Below are 15,083 nucleotides of genomic sequence, written 5' to 3'. Positions count from 1 at the left end.
ATATGATGTACAGAGTAATCTCAACTTTTCAAAGTTTTTATTCCTTTAACTCACCACAGTTAGTGATGTTTATCTCTTTAGAAGCAGAACTGACGTGGTTCCAGGAGGAGCAGACCAGACGTCCTGAGACGTGTTGTTTCAAAGTGATGATGTTTGTCTGCTTGTTTCCAGAAAGCAGCTCAGCTTCTGTCAGTGACTTTCCATTCAGAGTCCACCTGTACTGAGGACTGTCCCCTCCCTCAGAGGAGCAGGACACCTTCATCTCTCCCTGAGACAAACACTCAGGGACCAGCAAGACTGAGGACACAGGAGCTGAGAAGAACACACACCTTTATTCACAATCTTTCTGATGAAGAGCAGAGATGTGGAAAAACTAAACACTAACTTTGACACTTATTGTGTAGATTGTCCACATACAGTCAGATATTTTTGTATAACTATCACTTAAAATATCAGCTGATAAAAACATATTTACCTTGAACTGATAATTGTAGGGTGTGGATTTTTGTCTGTTTTCCATTTGAATCAAATATTATCAGTCTATATTCACCACTGTCATTCCTGCTCAGGTTATGGATCCAAAATTTTCCATTAGAGGGAAGAAATGAAAATGTATCGTTCATTTTAATATCAGGTGGTTTATCTTTTCTTCCTGATAGTACATTCACGTTTTTAGCTTTCAGCTGGTATCTATGTATTCCTGAGAAGTCGTCCATCAGCTGCAGAGAAACAGTTCCTCCCAAAGCTCCATAACACTGAGCTCCATTCTGTCTGCCATCACAGTGGGTCACCACACCTGGAAGATTTGAAAGTTAAGAAAGAAAAAACAAAATATTATACATTATAGCTATTTAAAGTAAGATCACAGCACAGTTATACATAAATCTAAATATAAACATAAACAGATTAAAAGTCTGTTAAAAAAATTTCTAGTTAGTTACTCTTTGAATTTGTTGACTGAATCACTCAAATAAAAAGATCTGTAAAGCAAATATATAAATTCATAAAGTAGTAATGCATGTTTATCTATTTTAGGGTTGAAAAATTAACTTCAATTTTACAACTGTTAGTTTTTGGTCAAAAGAGGCTCTTGATGAAATGGAAGTCCCAGGATTTTTAAAATAAAAGAAACGTTTGCTCTTTAAGAATGTTTTTTGCTAAATACAACCAATAACAAATCATAAATCATAATAATAAATAATCCGGAATGAGATGATCAACTCACCATCAGTGACTGTGATCAGCATCAGCAACAGTCCGATCACAAATGTCATTTCTGCACAGTTCAGTCTGTCGACTCTCCTTAAGCTTTTCTCAGACTTTTCCTGAAACCAAAAATATTTATATTTTACTCTGAACAATCTGCAGTGAGTCCTTTCAGTGATGCTGTTGGAGGTGACGGTGTGAACACTTTGACCAGACGAAGGTTCACTCTACTCCTTTTTTTAGACTGACAGGAAGAAAGGAAGTGATCTGAGTTTTACTTCCCCTTTTGGTTGTCAGCAGAAAATGCCTGATGAGAGGGACAGATGGAAATATTCTAAATTTTAAAACATTTCAAATTGAGTTTTAACTATTGAAACTATGGAGAAGCTTCCAGGTGACAGAAATAAAAAATAAAAAAAATCTGAAAAGGAATATGTAAAACAAATAAAGAATTTACCGAGTAGTTTAACAAGTAGTTAAATTAAAAGGAGAGAATAAACCCCACACCTCAAGATATGCAGAAACTTTGGTAAAAATAATCCAATTTCATGAATTAAGCTGAAAAAATCTTCAAACTTTAGATCAATACAGTGTGTCAAACTTTTATTTTAAATGTGTTGGAAAAATGACCAGAGAATATGATGAGATAATGAGATTATTTACAAAAAATAGATAAGAACTCAATTTAAATAGTGTGTTTGTGTGAGTTCTGTTAATCTATTGCATTTTATTAGTATTTTGGCCTCCTGTACATAACCTGCTAAAACATTGTTAGATTAAAGACAGTTTAAGGCTTAATAAGGTTATAGTAACGTTTAAGCATCACCTGTGGGTCACGTTAGGATCAAACTCTCCAAAATTAGTAGTAAATGTTTGTGACTGTGGAAAGTATTAATATGCTCATTAGGAGGGTTTATTTTTCCCATTTTGCTGCTTGAGGACATGAATGCACTGATTTGTGCCCCCTTGTGGTTGCATTTTCAGCTTCTGAAAACATTTTTGGCTTTAGAATCTTAGAATCATAAAGATGAAGGATAAGTCCCAGCTAACAAGTGTGATTCACAATGTTTGTAACTGTTGCAAAAGAAAAATTACACGTTAAACCCAAAATGTCTGATTTTTGAAACTCTTTGGTTTAAAGCCAAGAAGATCTACAAGTATCATCAAGTCTTTGCTCCAAACAGGGTCAGGATTCATTTGGTTTTCTTTCTTCTAGTATCAAACCAGAAAAACTTCACATTTTAATCATTATTTTTATGTCAGTGTGCAAAACACTGATCTTTGCGTTTTAGTTTGTGTGAACACATTTCCTTAACAAGTGCAGCACGGTAAGTTATCGGTAAGACATAATGACTTGATGGTGAAAAAAGATAAACTGCTTCCTTTCTAAATGCCAATTAAGATGACATGTTGCTGCTTCTGAACAAGTTTCTGCCTCTTCTTCAAAAAAAAACTGTTCTTTCTTTTTGTAACGTTCTTTCATTGTACACACAATTTATCCAAGTCTAGTTTGACCCAAAAATGTGGTCTATGTTGATAAGCAGAGACTAATCCAAACTGGTTCGTTATGAATAAAAAGGACACACACGTTTTTCTTTTTCTACAAATTTTTATTTGTTACTTTATAAATTGTGCATCTGCAAAAAAGAGAATTTTCAAAAAGAGCAAAATAATCAAACAACGTAAAATTCTATCCTCACAAATGCTGCACAGCACTGAACCATCAGCAAAGAAAATACAAAGACAAACTGCTTCTGAAAGGCTAATGACGTGTCCATCCTTGATGTTGGTTAAACAACATGCTAATTAATAGATTAGGGACTTTGTACATGTCACAACTAGAAAGAACATGCTTAGCATCCAGGTGCAAAAAACAGAAAGTCAACAAGCAAATGAAACACAAATAACTAACAGTATAGAAAACAGTTGAGTTTTTTTTTCAGTCTCACATCTGTAGTGTGCTTTTCTGTCTACTTTCTTGATCAAAAGAATATGAAACTAAGGAATCTGGAGAACGATGGCTTCAATTTTTTAATTGGTTGCCTCTGAATCACATTCAGGATGTGAATTTTTGCAGTTTTGTTGATTTTTCTTAGAGACAACAAACTGAGTTTGAGTTAAGTTTCAGTTTGGAACAACTTTGACTGACTTTGTCCAGACAGAAGAAGTGATGGTCCTGCTTATGTTTTATTAAATTCATATTATCCTTTTTTGCAATCATTTAAAGTTTAAGAGTCTGGGTTTCTTTTCTATAACTTTAAAACATATGTAAGTGAGTATGTGAGCTGTTATCAAGAAGCTTCCAAACGTTTTCCTTTGTTCATCACAAACAGAGCTTGTTTTTCCATTTTGTGGATCATGTGGTTCTTTTGATCAATTTGCTGCTTTGTGTTACTGAGAAATGATGAAAAACAAACAATACCATCTTTAAATAACATAGAATAGCTTTTAAGATGTCTTATTTCGAGGCCCATATATCAAGCACTGAACAAAAAGAAGCCAAAGGAAGAAATTACAGCAGTTTCCTCACATTCTCATGTTCTCTCAATGTAACCCACATTAATATAGAGAAAAAGAAGAGAAAATCAGGGCAGCTGCATACAAACAGATCAAAGTGCATCTTTTAGGAAGATCCTGCGGATCTCTTCATCTTCCTCAACTTGAATCTCCTTTGAACCTGCAATAGAAAACCACAAATCAACACGGGAGTCCAGGGAATCTTTTCCACTGACTCCGCTGTTCATTTGACCTTTAATGAACTCTTCTTTAGCTTCATCTGAAACCACGATCTGCTTACGCTTCATAATTTGCAGGCTCAGTCTGATGAGGGCGCTCTGCAAACTTCACTTCACTGTACTCCACCTCCACTTCTAACTTTTCAGAGACGCTCCTCTTCTTCTGCTGCTGCTTCATCTGAACTTCAGCATAGATTATTTGATGATCACCTGTGATTGAAGAGAAAATGTTACAATTTGTTCATTTAAATGACTTTTACTCAATTAAAATCTAACAGTATTATATTCTATTCATTTAAAAAAATGAAAAAGTGAAATGACCAAAATGAAATAAAAGATGAGCTTCATACCTTTGTTTTTGTTTTTTTTCAAGACACAGATGACAACAGTTCCAGCAATTAAGCAGATTAACAGAAGTGAAAGCAAGACAGCCAGGATGGACAGTGGATTCCTTTCTATTTGGAAGACAAAACAAATAAAGAACTGCAACAGAAATATGTGTTCTTGGAAGACAAGTAATCAGCATTAAAGTTAAAAACAAGTTCACTGTAGCCAAGATGACACAGGAGTACTTTTGAGTTTGGGGTAATATTTTCAAAATAAACCCACAGCGAAGCAAAAATAAAATTTAGAAACCAATAAAACATAACAGTTTGTTTCTGCATCTATTTGGTGTCAAACATAAAAACTGACTTGAGATTTTTTTACTTTGTTCACTCACAATATAATGAGATTAAGATCTTTAAAAACAATTTATGCAAAAATGTAGGAACTCACCATTAACAGTTAACCTTGTAGACCGTTTTTTGATAATCTTTCCCTCTGAGTTATACAGTGTGAGTTCATATTCACCGCTGTCACTTTTACTCAGGTTTTTAATCATAAATGTTCCATTGTTGAAAAAAAATGAAGATCTGTTCTCCAATTCATTAGATAGTATGGAATTTTTTTTCCCTTTAAGTAATACCAAGTTATCCTTCTTCCATTCAAATTTATTGTCTGTCTCTGTGTCTTTGTTGATCAGCTGTATGAACACAGTTCCACCATCAGCTCCATAACACTGAACTTTATCCTGTCTTGAATCACAGAAAGTCTCTGTACCTAAAAAGGAAAAAGTACCGTTATTAGTTTCAATGTTTCTATGTAATGTGGGACCACATAAATACATACAGCAAATCCTTTCAAATGTTTTAGAATTTTAGTTTTCAACTGTTTAGTCTAAATTGATGTTCTTTTGTTTGTGACAGAAGCACTTTTCAGAGTTTGGGCTTTTGATGTTTATGTCACACTTGTGCAGTCGCAGTAAACGTTCTATATTTGTAGTTCAAATAATTCTAAGCTGGAAAAAGCAAAATACAAGAGTTCTCTAGTTTTTAAACTTTTGATAGAGAAACTCAGTTTCTGTCAGATAAAACTTCAAAACATTGACTCACCCTGAGCGACTCCTACTAACAGCAACAACAGTCGGACCACGGCTTCCATTTTTCGGCAGCGATCAGAGCTGAAAACGGAACTGAATGACCCACCAGACTTCTTGAAGAAAGAAGGAAGCTCACCAAACAGCCACTTCTGACCCCATGAGACAAAGAAAACGCACAAACTTCACTCAGAACACAAACAATTTAGAAAGACAAAGACGGTTACAACAGACTCATTTGTCTACAGATTTCATCAAGTTTAGTCATTTCTGTGTCACAAGTTCTTTCCTCTTTTTCATGCTGTTTTTAGCTTTGGTGAACACAGATTGAACTGATGTAGGTTTGGTAGCTTTATTAAAAAACATGTTTATTTTTTCAACATTTCTAACAAAAATCATCTGTAAAAAGAAGTTCAGGCCAGAAGTTGAAATAAAACATGTTGAAATGTTCTTGATTGTGTAAAACCAGCAGGTGTTTTTCCCTGAGTGTTTTAAAAGGACTATTAATATATTTGTCACAGATGTGAATGTCTCCATTACAATCATCTTCCTGCTCTCCTTCATATTCCTAAAAGACAGGAGGAAATAACTAGTTAAGGAGTAACAAAATGTAAGAAATTCTTTTTTGAATTAGCACAGAGCTGCAAACAGTTTCAGTTTCACCCAAAGTGGAGAAAATGACACTTAACTATACTTGGTCTAATTTTAAGTGATCTTAAATCATCTTTTGTTAAAAATACATGTCTGATATTTCAACTGAATTTCTGCAATGCCAGTGGAAGACATTTTAAAAACTATATTTTAGAGTTTCTTCAAAAGCTTTAACCCTTTTGCTTTGTTTGGTTCCACTAAACTACTTTTGCTAATTTAGCTTTAAGCTAATTATTCCGATTTGAACAGAATTCTGATTATATTTTCATAATTTATCAATTCATTTCGTGTGGGTTTTTTTTTGGAGCACTGATTTACAAAAGTTTTTAACATTTGCAGACATGATTGAGCAAATTTAAAGACTTAAAACTCATGATTTACTGAATTATATGCTGAAACTGGTGGATCCCTTTTTTCTTCTATGAAGCAAAATGAATCATGTTTTTGTTAATTAAAATGTCAGGGTTATTGCAAATGTGGGTGAGTTTACATTGAAATAATGTGAGGTTGTTTTTTTTAAGAAACGCCCACCAGGCTGTTAGAGATGAGCTGATGTTTAAACTTCTGAAGCATTTGTGTTTAATTTTAGAATTGAAAAAAGGTAAATTAGAAATATCTAGGTTATCACAGAGATTTTGTTCTATATGTGGCCAAGATTCATCTAACACACCAGGATTAAGCCATTTATGGACATAAAACAATCTGTTCGTGGAGTAGTAGTCCTGGAAGTTTGGTAGGCCGAGTCGTCCTCTAAGTTTGGGTTTTTGAATAGTTTTCAAACTGATCCTTGGTGGTTTACCTTCCCAAAGGAATTGGGAAATGAATGAGTCTAATGATTTGAACCAAGTAATTGGATGTTTGGAAAGATTGATTGAAAACAGGTAAAAAAGATTGAGTGGGAGGAAAAGGAGGTGGTATTTTATCATGTTAAATGTGCTGAAACAGAATCACCTCAAGAGGCTCAATTAGAATCTGTTGGTGTTAACATTTCACTCTCAAAAAATATCTTTTTACTGTTCAAAGCCAATAGCAGGAAATCAAAAAGCTTATAACTATATGTGACCACAAGAAAGAGGTTAAAACCTTAAGCATATAACCAATCATTTCAGATTTATTCATCTTATAAATAAGTCTATCAGACTAACCTCCCTCACTATAATTTATTTTATCATTACCAACAAGCCTGAAAAATGAGAAACTTATCATTTTCTAATTGGAATATCTGATCACAATGCAATACTTTTTATGTCAAAACTCCCCCAAAAAACAAGGAAAAAAACTCAAACTTTCTGGATCATAAACCAACAGACTACAACGTAATCCCTAAAAGCCAAAGACAGAAGCTGAATTTAGTAATAAGTGAACTGGACTGTGTCGTGGGTCCCGTCAGGAAATAATTGAGCAGAGGCGCCAAGGTGAAAGTATTCTTGATTTTAATGCAAGAACGGAGCACAAAAATTGCTCCACAAAGGTTAACCAACGTCTGTTTCTCCACTCAGACTCCTACCCTGACAGCTGTAACCGGTTCTCTTTTTAACAACAAGCCACTCCTCCTGAGCGTTCTTGAACTATGTAAATTCTTCTCTTTCTTTGGACTGATGGAGAGCAACGCATGCACTTTAACACAACCTAGTTCAAATGCTAGAAACGAAAACATGACATTAGAAGAGAGTTTAACTCAGATTCTTATGTTCTCACAATGGAACCCAACATTTGCTAAAGAAAATGGACATAAATTAAGAGGATGTGTCAGGACAGAACTCAGATGCAGAGTTTAACCCTTGTGCTATCTTAGATGACCCCACCCTTATATGGATGTGTTCTCCCTACCATGACAAAGGTGGAAAGATTTCATGTAATCCATGGACACCAGTGAAGATCACAAATCATTGAAGAAAAAAGGTTCAGAGCACTGTCTAGTGGGTCTAGATGACCCAAGTCCCAATGTTAAAGTGCCTAGGATAGCACAAGGGTTACAAGCCTTAACCTGATTGCTATGGCAGGATACAACCAGACAAACTGGCACAGGACAAGGGGAGACTCTGACTATTTAAGACATAAGTAAGGGAAACACAGGTGGAAACAATCAGGGAAGACTAAAACAGGCTAAAAGACTAAAAACAGGAAGTGCAACACGAGACAACACAGGTGACAGACATTGACTGAAAGTGCACAACTCAGGACATAAGATAAGACTGACGAAACATGACAAGTTGTATACAAAAGTCTCACAACATAAAGGATTTCAGTCCTGAGACATCACTCATCAGCTGTATGAACACAGTTCATACAACAGAAGCTCAGGTCCACGAGGCTGTTGGTGTGAACACTGACCAGACAAAGGCTCGTTCTACACATTTTTTACACTGACAGGGAGAAAGGAAGTGTCATGAAGTTTTGCATCCACTTTTAGTAATCCTATTTAGAAAGGTGTAGAAAACAAAAAAAACTAACTGGCATGTTGTTTTAAGCACAGTGTGATAATAGAAAAAGATAAAATCTACGACTCAGGACATGCAAACATGCTTGGAAAAAATTCTGCAATTATTTTAACATGGAGCAGGGATTTCTTAAAAATGTTCAATTGTTTGACAAATAAAGTGTTTTAAAATTGCTACTCTTCATAAAAACTGAATGAAATGGTCAGACAATGTTTGCTGGAAACAAAAGTACATTTTAAACCAAATTAGACGTTTTTCTGTGTTTCAATTCAATTCAATTTTATTTGTATAGCCCAAAATCACAACAACAGTCATCTCGATGGGCTTCGAAGTAAAACATGAACTCAAAAGGATCACGAATACAAAGAGTTCAATAGGAAAATACTAAAATGAACTAACAAACTGACTAAGCTATACTGGCATCCCTGCCCTTAGACCCCCCTTCGCGGTAAGGAAAAACTCCTAAAAAAAACGGATTCCAGAAAAAACGAAGAAACCCCAGGGGTGCCCACATGAAGGAGGGAAGAATTAACTTATCTAAATCTACAACTACATATATAAAGTCCAGCAGACGATCTATATCCAGCTGTGGTTGGGGGGACAGTCAAAGGTGCGAGTCGAGCCGGAGACAGGAACCACAGCCAGGTGTAGGAGCAGGAGCAGAGAGGAGGTACTCGGTCAGGTACAGAGCAGAGACGAGCCAGAGATGAGCCAGAGGCAGGATCCACAGCCAGGTGTAGGAGCGGGAGCAAAGGCGAGGTAAACGGTCAGGAACAGGAGCACAGATGAGCCAACTGGAGTCTGGAAGCACTCCCACTCCCCAGGAGGGGAGAGGAAAAGAGGGACAATACATGAATTGCACTGTACCAGACAGAGGGATGGAGAACTAAATGATAAATGATGATCAAGAATAGAGGAGAGGAAGGGTAGAAGTAAAAACAGGAAAGAGGACAGAACCCCAGTGCACCATAGTTACCCCAGCTTCAACTTCTAGCAGCCTTTTAAAACAAATAGTTATTGTTATTAAGTTTAATTTAGACACATAAACATTAAGTTAAATAATCTCTGAATGCTAACTAGTCTGACAAGAAGCCTGTGCAAAGAGGAATGTTTTCAGTCTAGCTTTGAATGTAGAAACTGAATCTGCCTCTCTTACATGAGCTGGGAGCTTATTCCATAAGACAGGGGCTTGGTGGCTAAACGCCCTACCTCCAACCGTACTTTTACTAATTCTAGGAACCACAAGCAGTCCTGCATTTTGCGAGCGAAGTGTTCTTATTGGATGGTAAGGGATTATGAGGTCCTTAATATAGGATGGGGCCATTCCATGTAAGGCCTTATAGGTTAACAGGAGGATTTTGAACTTGATTCTAGAATCAACTGGGAAAAAATGGAGCGAAACTAACACAAGAGTGATGTGATCTCTTCTGCTAGTTCCTGCTAATAATCTAGCTGCTGCGTTCTGAACAAGCTGGAGACTTCTTAAGGAACTCTTGGGACACGCTGCTAACAAGGAGTTACAGTAATCCAGCCTCGACGTAACAAATGCATGGATGAGTTTTTCAGCATCACTCTTAGAAAGTATATTTCTGATCTTAGCAATATTCTGCAGGTGAAAAAAGGCAGTTCTACACGCCTGAGATATGTGAGCCTTAAATGATAAGTCCTGGTCAGATAAAACCCCAAGGTTTCTAACTGTGGAATTTGGGGCTATACTTATGCCATCCAGGGAGACTATCTGAACAGACAGAGCATCTCTGAGGTTTTTAGGACCTAGTAGAATGACCTCCGTTTTTTCTGGGTTCAAGAGGAGGTAATAAATTGTCATCCAGGTCTAGATGTCACTGATGCAGGTGTTCAGTTTCTCTATCTGGTCATTCTGGTCAGGCTTCATGGATAAATACAACTGCGTATCGTCGGCATAACAATGAAAATTAATTCTGTGTTTCCTGATTATGTTTCATAGGGTAGCATATAAAGCGTAAACAGGATGGGTCCTAAGACTGAGCCCTGTGGGACTCCATAGTTAACTCGAGTGCACTGAGAGGAATGTCCATTTACATTAACGAACTGATACCTATCGAACAGATAGGATTTAAACCACTGGGGAGCAGATCCTCTGATCCCTATGTCCTGCTCTAATCTATGGAGTAAAATACCGTGGTCGATAGTATCAAAGGCTGCAATGAGGTCTAACAGGACCAGAATAGAAAGTAGTCCCTTTTCTGAGGCCAATAACAAGTCAATAGAGACTCTAACTAGTGCAGTTTCCGTACTGTGGTGGGGTCTAAACCCCGACTGAAAGTCTTTCAGATTTAGGTTGAGACGCATCAGTCTAACAAAGAATTCAAAGATAGTGAAACTAGTCAATATGAGGAACTGCTGCAATGTTTTTACAAAGGATAGACATAGACTTCTTTTTTTGTGCATTTAAAAAGAGAGAAGGCTTGGGTGTGATAAAGGAGAAACAAAAAAGCGTCTGACTTAAGATAGAGGAAGAAAAGAAAGTGATCAGTTTTTTGTTTTGTTTTCCCCCCTAACTTGTTCTATCCAACAGCTAAGCAAACAGTTAAGATCTGAAGGCCTCTTGTGTTTCAAATATTTTTCTGAATACAATAAAAAAAATTGAAAAAATTAGGATTAACAAAAACGTGTTAAAGAATAATTATTCTAACAAGTAGAATTACTGAGAAATGGCTGTTTATTTCCTAATAGAAGTCTATGGGATTTTGGCTTTTTGGCATCAGCAGGTGCTTATTTTGAACCCCAGTGGGAGGGGTCTTTCAGGCCAGTTCCTATGTACATTCAGTGGTTGTGACCTGGTTCAAGCATTAAAACAAAGGAAACCAAAACAGAAAGTTACTGCAGAGGTTTTCCCATGTTCTAATGTTCTAACAGTGAAATTCACAATATATAACATAAAGAAAAAGAAAAGGAAATCAGAGGACCTACATACAAAAGTTTCACAGCAAGGATTTCTGTCTCTGAGGCTTCATTTATTCAGTTTTTTTATTTCTGTCACCCCCATGGACTCCCATGGTAAACTGGGGGATCCCCACCTACTAGCCTGTCCTCCTGTCTCATTTCACATTTTGTATATTTATTTATTTATTTTTAATGCTGTCATGCATTTGCCGCCTTTAATCCCCATTTAAATAAAAGGTTTGAGGAGAAAGTCATTAGTAATTCATACAAAATGTGGTTTCTGTAGTTTTAGAGAACCTTCTGACTCTGAAAAACATCTTGTACATTCTTTACAGTAACTGACAGTCATTGACTTTGGTGCAGCACCATTTTTACTGAAGAGTCGGAACCATGATGTGCAAACATTAGCACAAAAAAAATCTCCCACAGGTTTTCTTTGAAAAAACTAGAATTCTCTGGATTAAAATGAACAATACTGTCACAAAAACAGGCAGACGGCTGATTCCAATGCAGCAGGTTTATTAGCTCAGCTAAAAGTCCACAAAGATAAATCAGGCTCAGACAGGCAGCGGTTAATAACAGGCATGAGATCATCAGAGGAAAAACGGGATAGTTAAGATCCAGTTGAGAGTCGATGCAGGTGGCAGGCAAACAAAGTCAGACACAGAGTCAGGTAACAGAAGCTCAGGTCCAAATACACAGCTAGGTAATAAAGGCAGAGGGGCACAAACAATACTTCACACTGAGCTTCATCTCAAGTTTTACATCAAGGAGCCTGAAAGACTGATCTGCCTGTCTTTGCTTGCATATTTTGTACAATCAATGTAATTTCCTCCACATCATGCAATCCTAAAATCAGTTTGGAAAACGCTATGTTTTCATCAAAATGATCCATACAAATCAAGCTTCTCCACTGAAATGTTTCCATGATTTTGGTTGAATGTTACTGTACAGTGCTTGTTCATTTTCATAGAAATGCTCGGAAAACTTTCTTCTGTGTCTTGCAGCAAACTTTTCAGCTTTCTCAGATTTGATCTTCTTCCACTTGAAATAGACGCCGATTCCAGCAAAGGAAACAACAGAAAACAGAAACATCAGACTGCATTTCAGCACGGACGGATCTGTGTGAACTAGAGACATAAAAACGACACAATATGTTAGATCCATGACCAAGAAAACGTTTTTAAATTACAAAGGAGATTCTATTTATAGTATTCTGCATTGAGGAAGACTAGATTTATGTGTGCAATACAAACTGGCTTTTTCACGCTAAGAGACAACTGAGAGTCCCCAGTTAATATATGAAGCATGTTTTTGGACTTTGTGAGAATCCAGAGTGGCTGCACAAAACTTACTAGAGGTAAACATGCAAACTCCACACAGAAAGGCCACTGATGGAATTTTAACCAGAGCCTTCTCCATAAAGCAAGGATGCTAACCACTTTGCCACCATGCAGTCTGGACACCATTGTTACAGAGTATTAATACATTTTGTTTACTGTTTTAATATGGCCTAAATTATATTTTAATTTGGAAGAATTTGATTTACCTTCAAGCTTGTCCACATTTACTTATTGGTTAACAAATGTGTGAAGGATGGAGAATAATGGCCCTCCGACTCCTTACCCACAGTGCTTTGTGTCTCTGTTGGTGATGTTGTTGGTTCAACACACAGAGTGTCATTTTCCTTAAACACCCACTTTGATATCTTCATCCCATTAAATGTGCAGTTTATGTAAATGAAACCTGTGAGAAAACAAAGTATATGATGTTCAGAGTAATCACAACTTTTCAAAGTTTTTATTCCTTTAACTCACCACAGTTATTGATGTTTATCTCTTTAGAAGCAGAACTGACGTGGTTCCAGGAGGAGCAGTTCAGACGTCCTGAGACGTGTTGTTTCAAAGTGATGATGTTTGTCTGCTTGTTTCCAGAAAGCAGCTCAGCTTCTGTCAGTGACTTTCCATTCAGAGTCCACCTGTACTGAGGACTATCCCCTCCCTCAGAGGAGCAGGACACCTTCATCTCTCCCTGAGACAAACACTCAGAGACCAGCGAGACGGAGGACACAGGAGCTGAGAAGAACACACACCTTTATTCACAATCTTTCTGATGAAGAGCAGAGCAGTTAAATAACTGTATCCCCGTCGTGCCTTAATTATTACCAATTCCATAAAAACATATTATCCAATGTTCTTTTTGTTCTTAGGTGATGTTAAATTCAGTGCAATCTGGGATATAATGGTATGTTGCAAATTAGCGACATACATGAATTGGCGGCATAACACCGTTCTACACTACACTGTTGCTTTCATAGTCAGAGGTTCAACGACTATCTTAATTCTCCCCTCTCAGTACCCTGTAGATTGCTTTTCCTGGGAAGCTGATCTCCTCGTAAAAGAAGAGCCTTCTCTGGTTTTCCAGTGCAGAGGCACTGTCCCCTACCACCATACAAGGTCACAAAGGTATACACATGGTGCCACATAGGGGCACCTTGACTATCTCTGTGACATTGGTTAGTCTGAAAGCAACTTGGAGTTCCACTGACTGAACTAGAGAAAGTTTTTGAGGAGATCTGCACACCGTTGCTTTGGCTGCTGCCCTCTTGACCTTGCTGGCCGACTAATAGGACTGATGTTTGAATATGTTTTAAAAGTGAAAAAAACATTTACCTTGAACACACAAGTCTATGGTCTGGGTTGATAATTGAAGTCCATCTGAGTTATAGCTTGTAAGTGTGCATTCACCACTGTCAGTTCTGCTCAGATTGTGGATCAAAACTGTCATATTACTGGGGAAAAATGAAGAACTGTTCTGCATTTCATGAGAATATTTTTGATCTTTTCCTCTATATATTACAACCATGTACTTGGTATCAGCCACTTCCTCATTTTTTTTATTTGTGAGAAGTCGTCCATCAGTTGGAGAGAAACAGTTCCTCCCAAAGCTCCATAACACTGAACTGAACTCTGTCTGCCATCACAGTGGGTCACCACACCTGGAAGTCAGAAAAAAAAAAGATCACACCGCTGTTCTATAAAAAACCTGTCTATTTCATTTTTTATGTCTATATAAAACCAAATATCAAGAAAAGGTCTGTGGAAAATCTTCAGTACAGCAGATGGTATATTTTTGATCCACTATTAAAGTTTTTCCAGTGGTCTTATACTGGAATCATGATTATGCTGTTCTTGGCCAAAATTTTAAAAAACTGTGTCATTTTCCAGGACATAGTTTTGGCAGAGAGGCAGTAGTTCATTAAAAATTTGCCCCTGAATTGTGGGCATAGCATTTGGAGTGGAATAAGACTGCCCCCGTTTCCCATTATCCGTGTGTTTACACAGTCTCTCGCTGGATTACAGCCCCTCACAACCCCAACACTCCAGTGCCACAAAAATGGCGAGCAATATTGGAGCTCTCCAGTTGCACAATTTTGAGTCAGATGCAAGCTCGGACAAGGAAAACAAAGACACAGATGGATCTATTATTTGCAATAATAGATGAAACTCCGGCAGATGCTAACAGTCCATCAGAACAAGGCTTTTTCTGTCACCCATTTAACACCTTTAAACATAAGCACACCACACCCAAGTCCCAGATTCTGTACCCTGGTTGCAATTGGACTTTTACCTGTTACTCCTTAGTGTACTATTTTTGTTTTTCTTTATTCTATTTCATTTTTTTATATACATTACCTTTACCAGTTTC

The 15,083-nt window shown here is 37.0% G+C and overlaps 2 protein-coding genes and 2 long non-coding RNA genes across 6 annotated transcripts in view; 1 reads left to right on the top strand and 3 right to left on the bottom strand.

Annotated features, from left to right (window-relative positions):
- LOC110013392 (uncharacterized) overlaps positions 1-15,083 on the bottom strand; it is a 41,788-nt gene that overhangs the window by 2,740 nt on the left and 23,965 nt on the right. Inside the window, exons 1-3 of one of the 3 annotated variants that reach the window (XR_013658558.1) lie at positions 1,226-1,809; positions 476-796; positions 55-312 (exon numbers count right to left, since the gene is read on the bottom strand). Coding sequence is in view for 2 of the 3 variants with exons in the window: in XM_023959206.2 (XP_023814974.1) it covers positions 55-312; positions 476-796; positions 1,226-1,274 (628 nt within the window). In the remaining variant the exon portion in view is untranslated. Of the gene's footprint in view, positions 1-54; positions 313-475; positions 797-1,225; positions 1,810-15,083 lie in introns of those variants that run through there. The other 2 variants (XM_023959206.2, XM_078954222.1) reach the window with 2 other exon arrangements.
- Positions 1-15,083, top strand: part of LOC105354953 (uncharacterized) — a 60,119-nt gene that overhangs the window by 36,474 nt on the left and 8,562 nt on the right. The window lies entirely within an intron of this gene.
- Positions 2,796-5,511, bottom strand: LOC105358351 (uncharacterized). The gene is made up of 5 exons (XR_013658347.1): positions 5,375-5,511; positions 4,719-5,042; positions 4,292-4,396; positions 4,004-4,151; positions 2,796-3,883 (listed from the first exon to the last, which is right to left on the bottom strand). It is a non-coding gene; the product is annotated as an uncharacterized LOC105358351 (long non-coding RNA).
- Positions 11,907-14,001, bottom strand: LOC144994960 (uncharacterized). The gene is made up of 3 exons (XR_013658701.1): positions 13,193-14,001; positions 13,002-13,121; positions 11,907-12,505 (listed from the first exon to the last, which is right to left on the bottom strand). It is a non-coding gene; the product is annotated as an uncharacterized LOC144994960 (long non-coding RNA).

The sequence above is a fragment of the Oryzias latipes genome, chromosome 10 (genome assembly GCF_053564925.1).
Source record: "Oryzias latipes strain Hd-rR chromosome 10, Olatipes_Hd-rR_3.1".
Classification (NCBI taxonomy): Eukaryota; Metazoa; Chordata; class Actinopteri; order Beloniformes; family Adrianichthyidae; genus Oryzias; species Oryzias latipes.
This window is presented reverse-complemented; position numbering and strand designations above follow the sequence as displayed.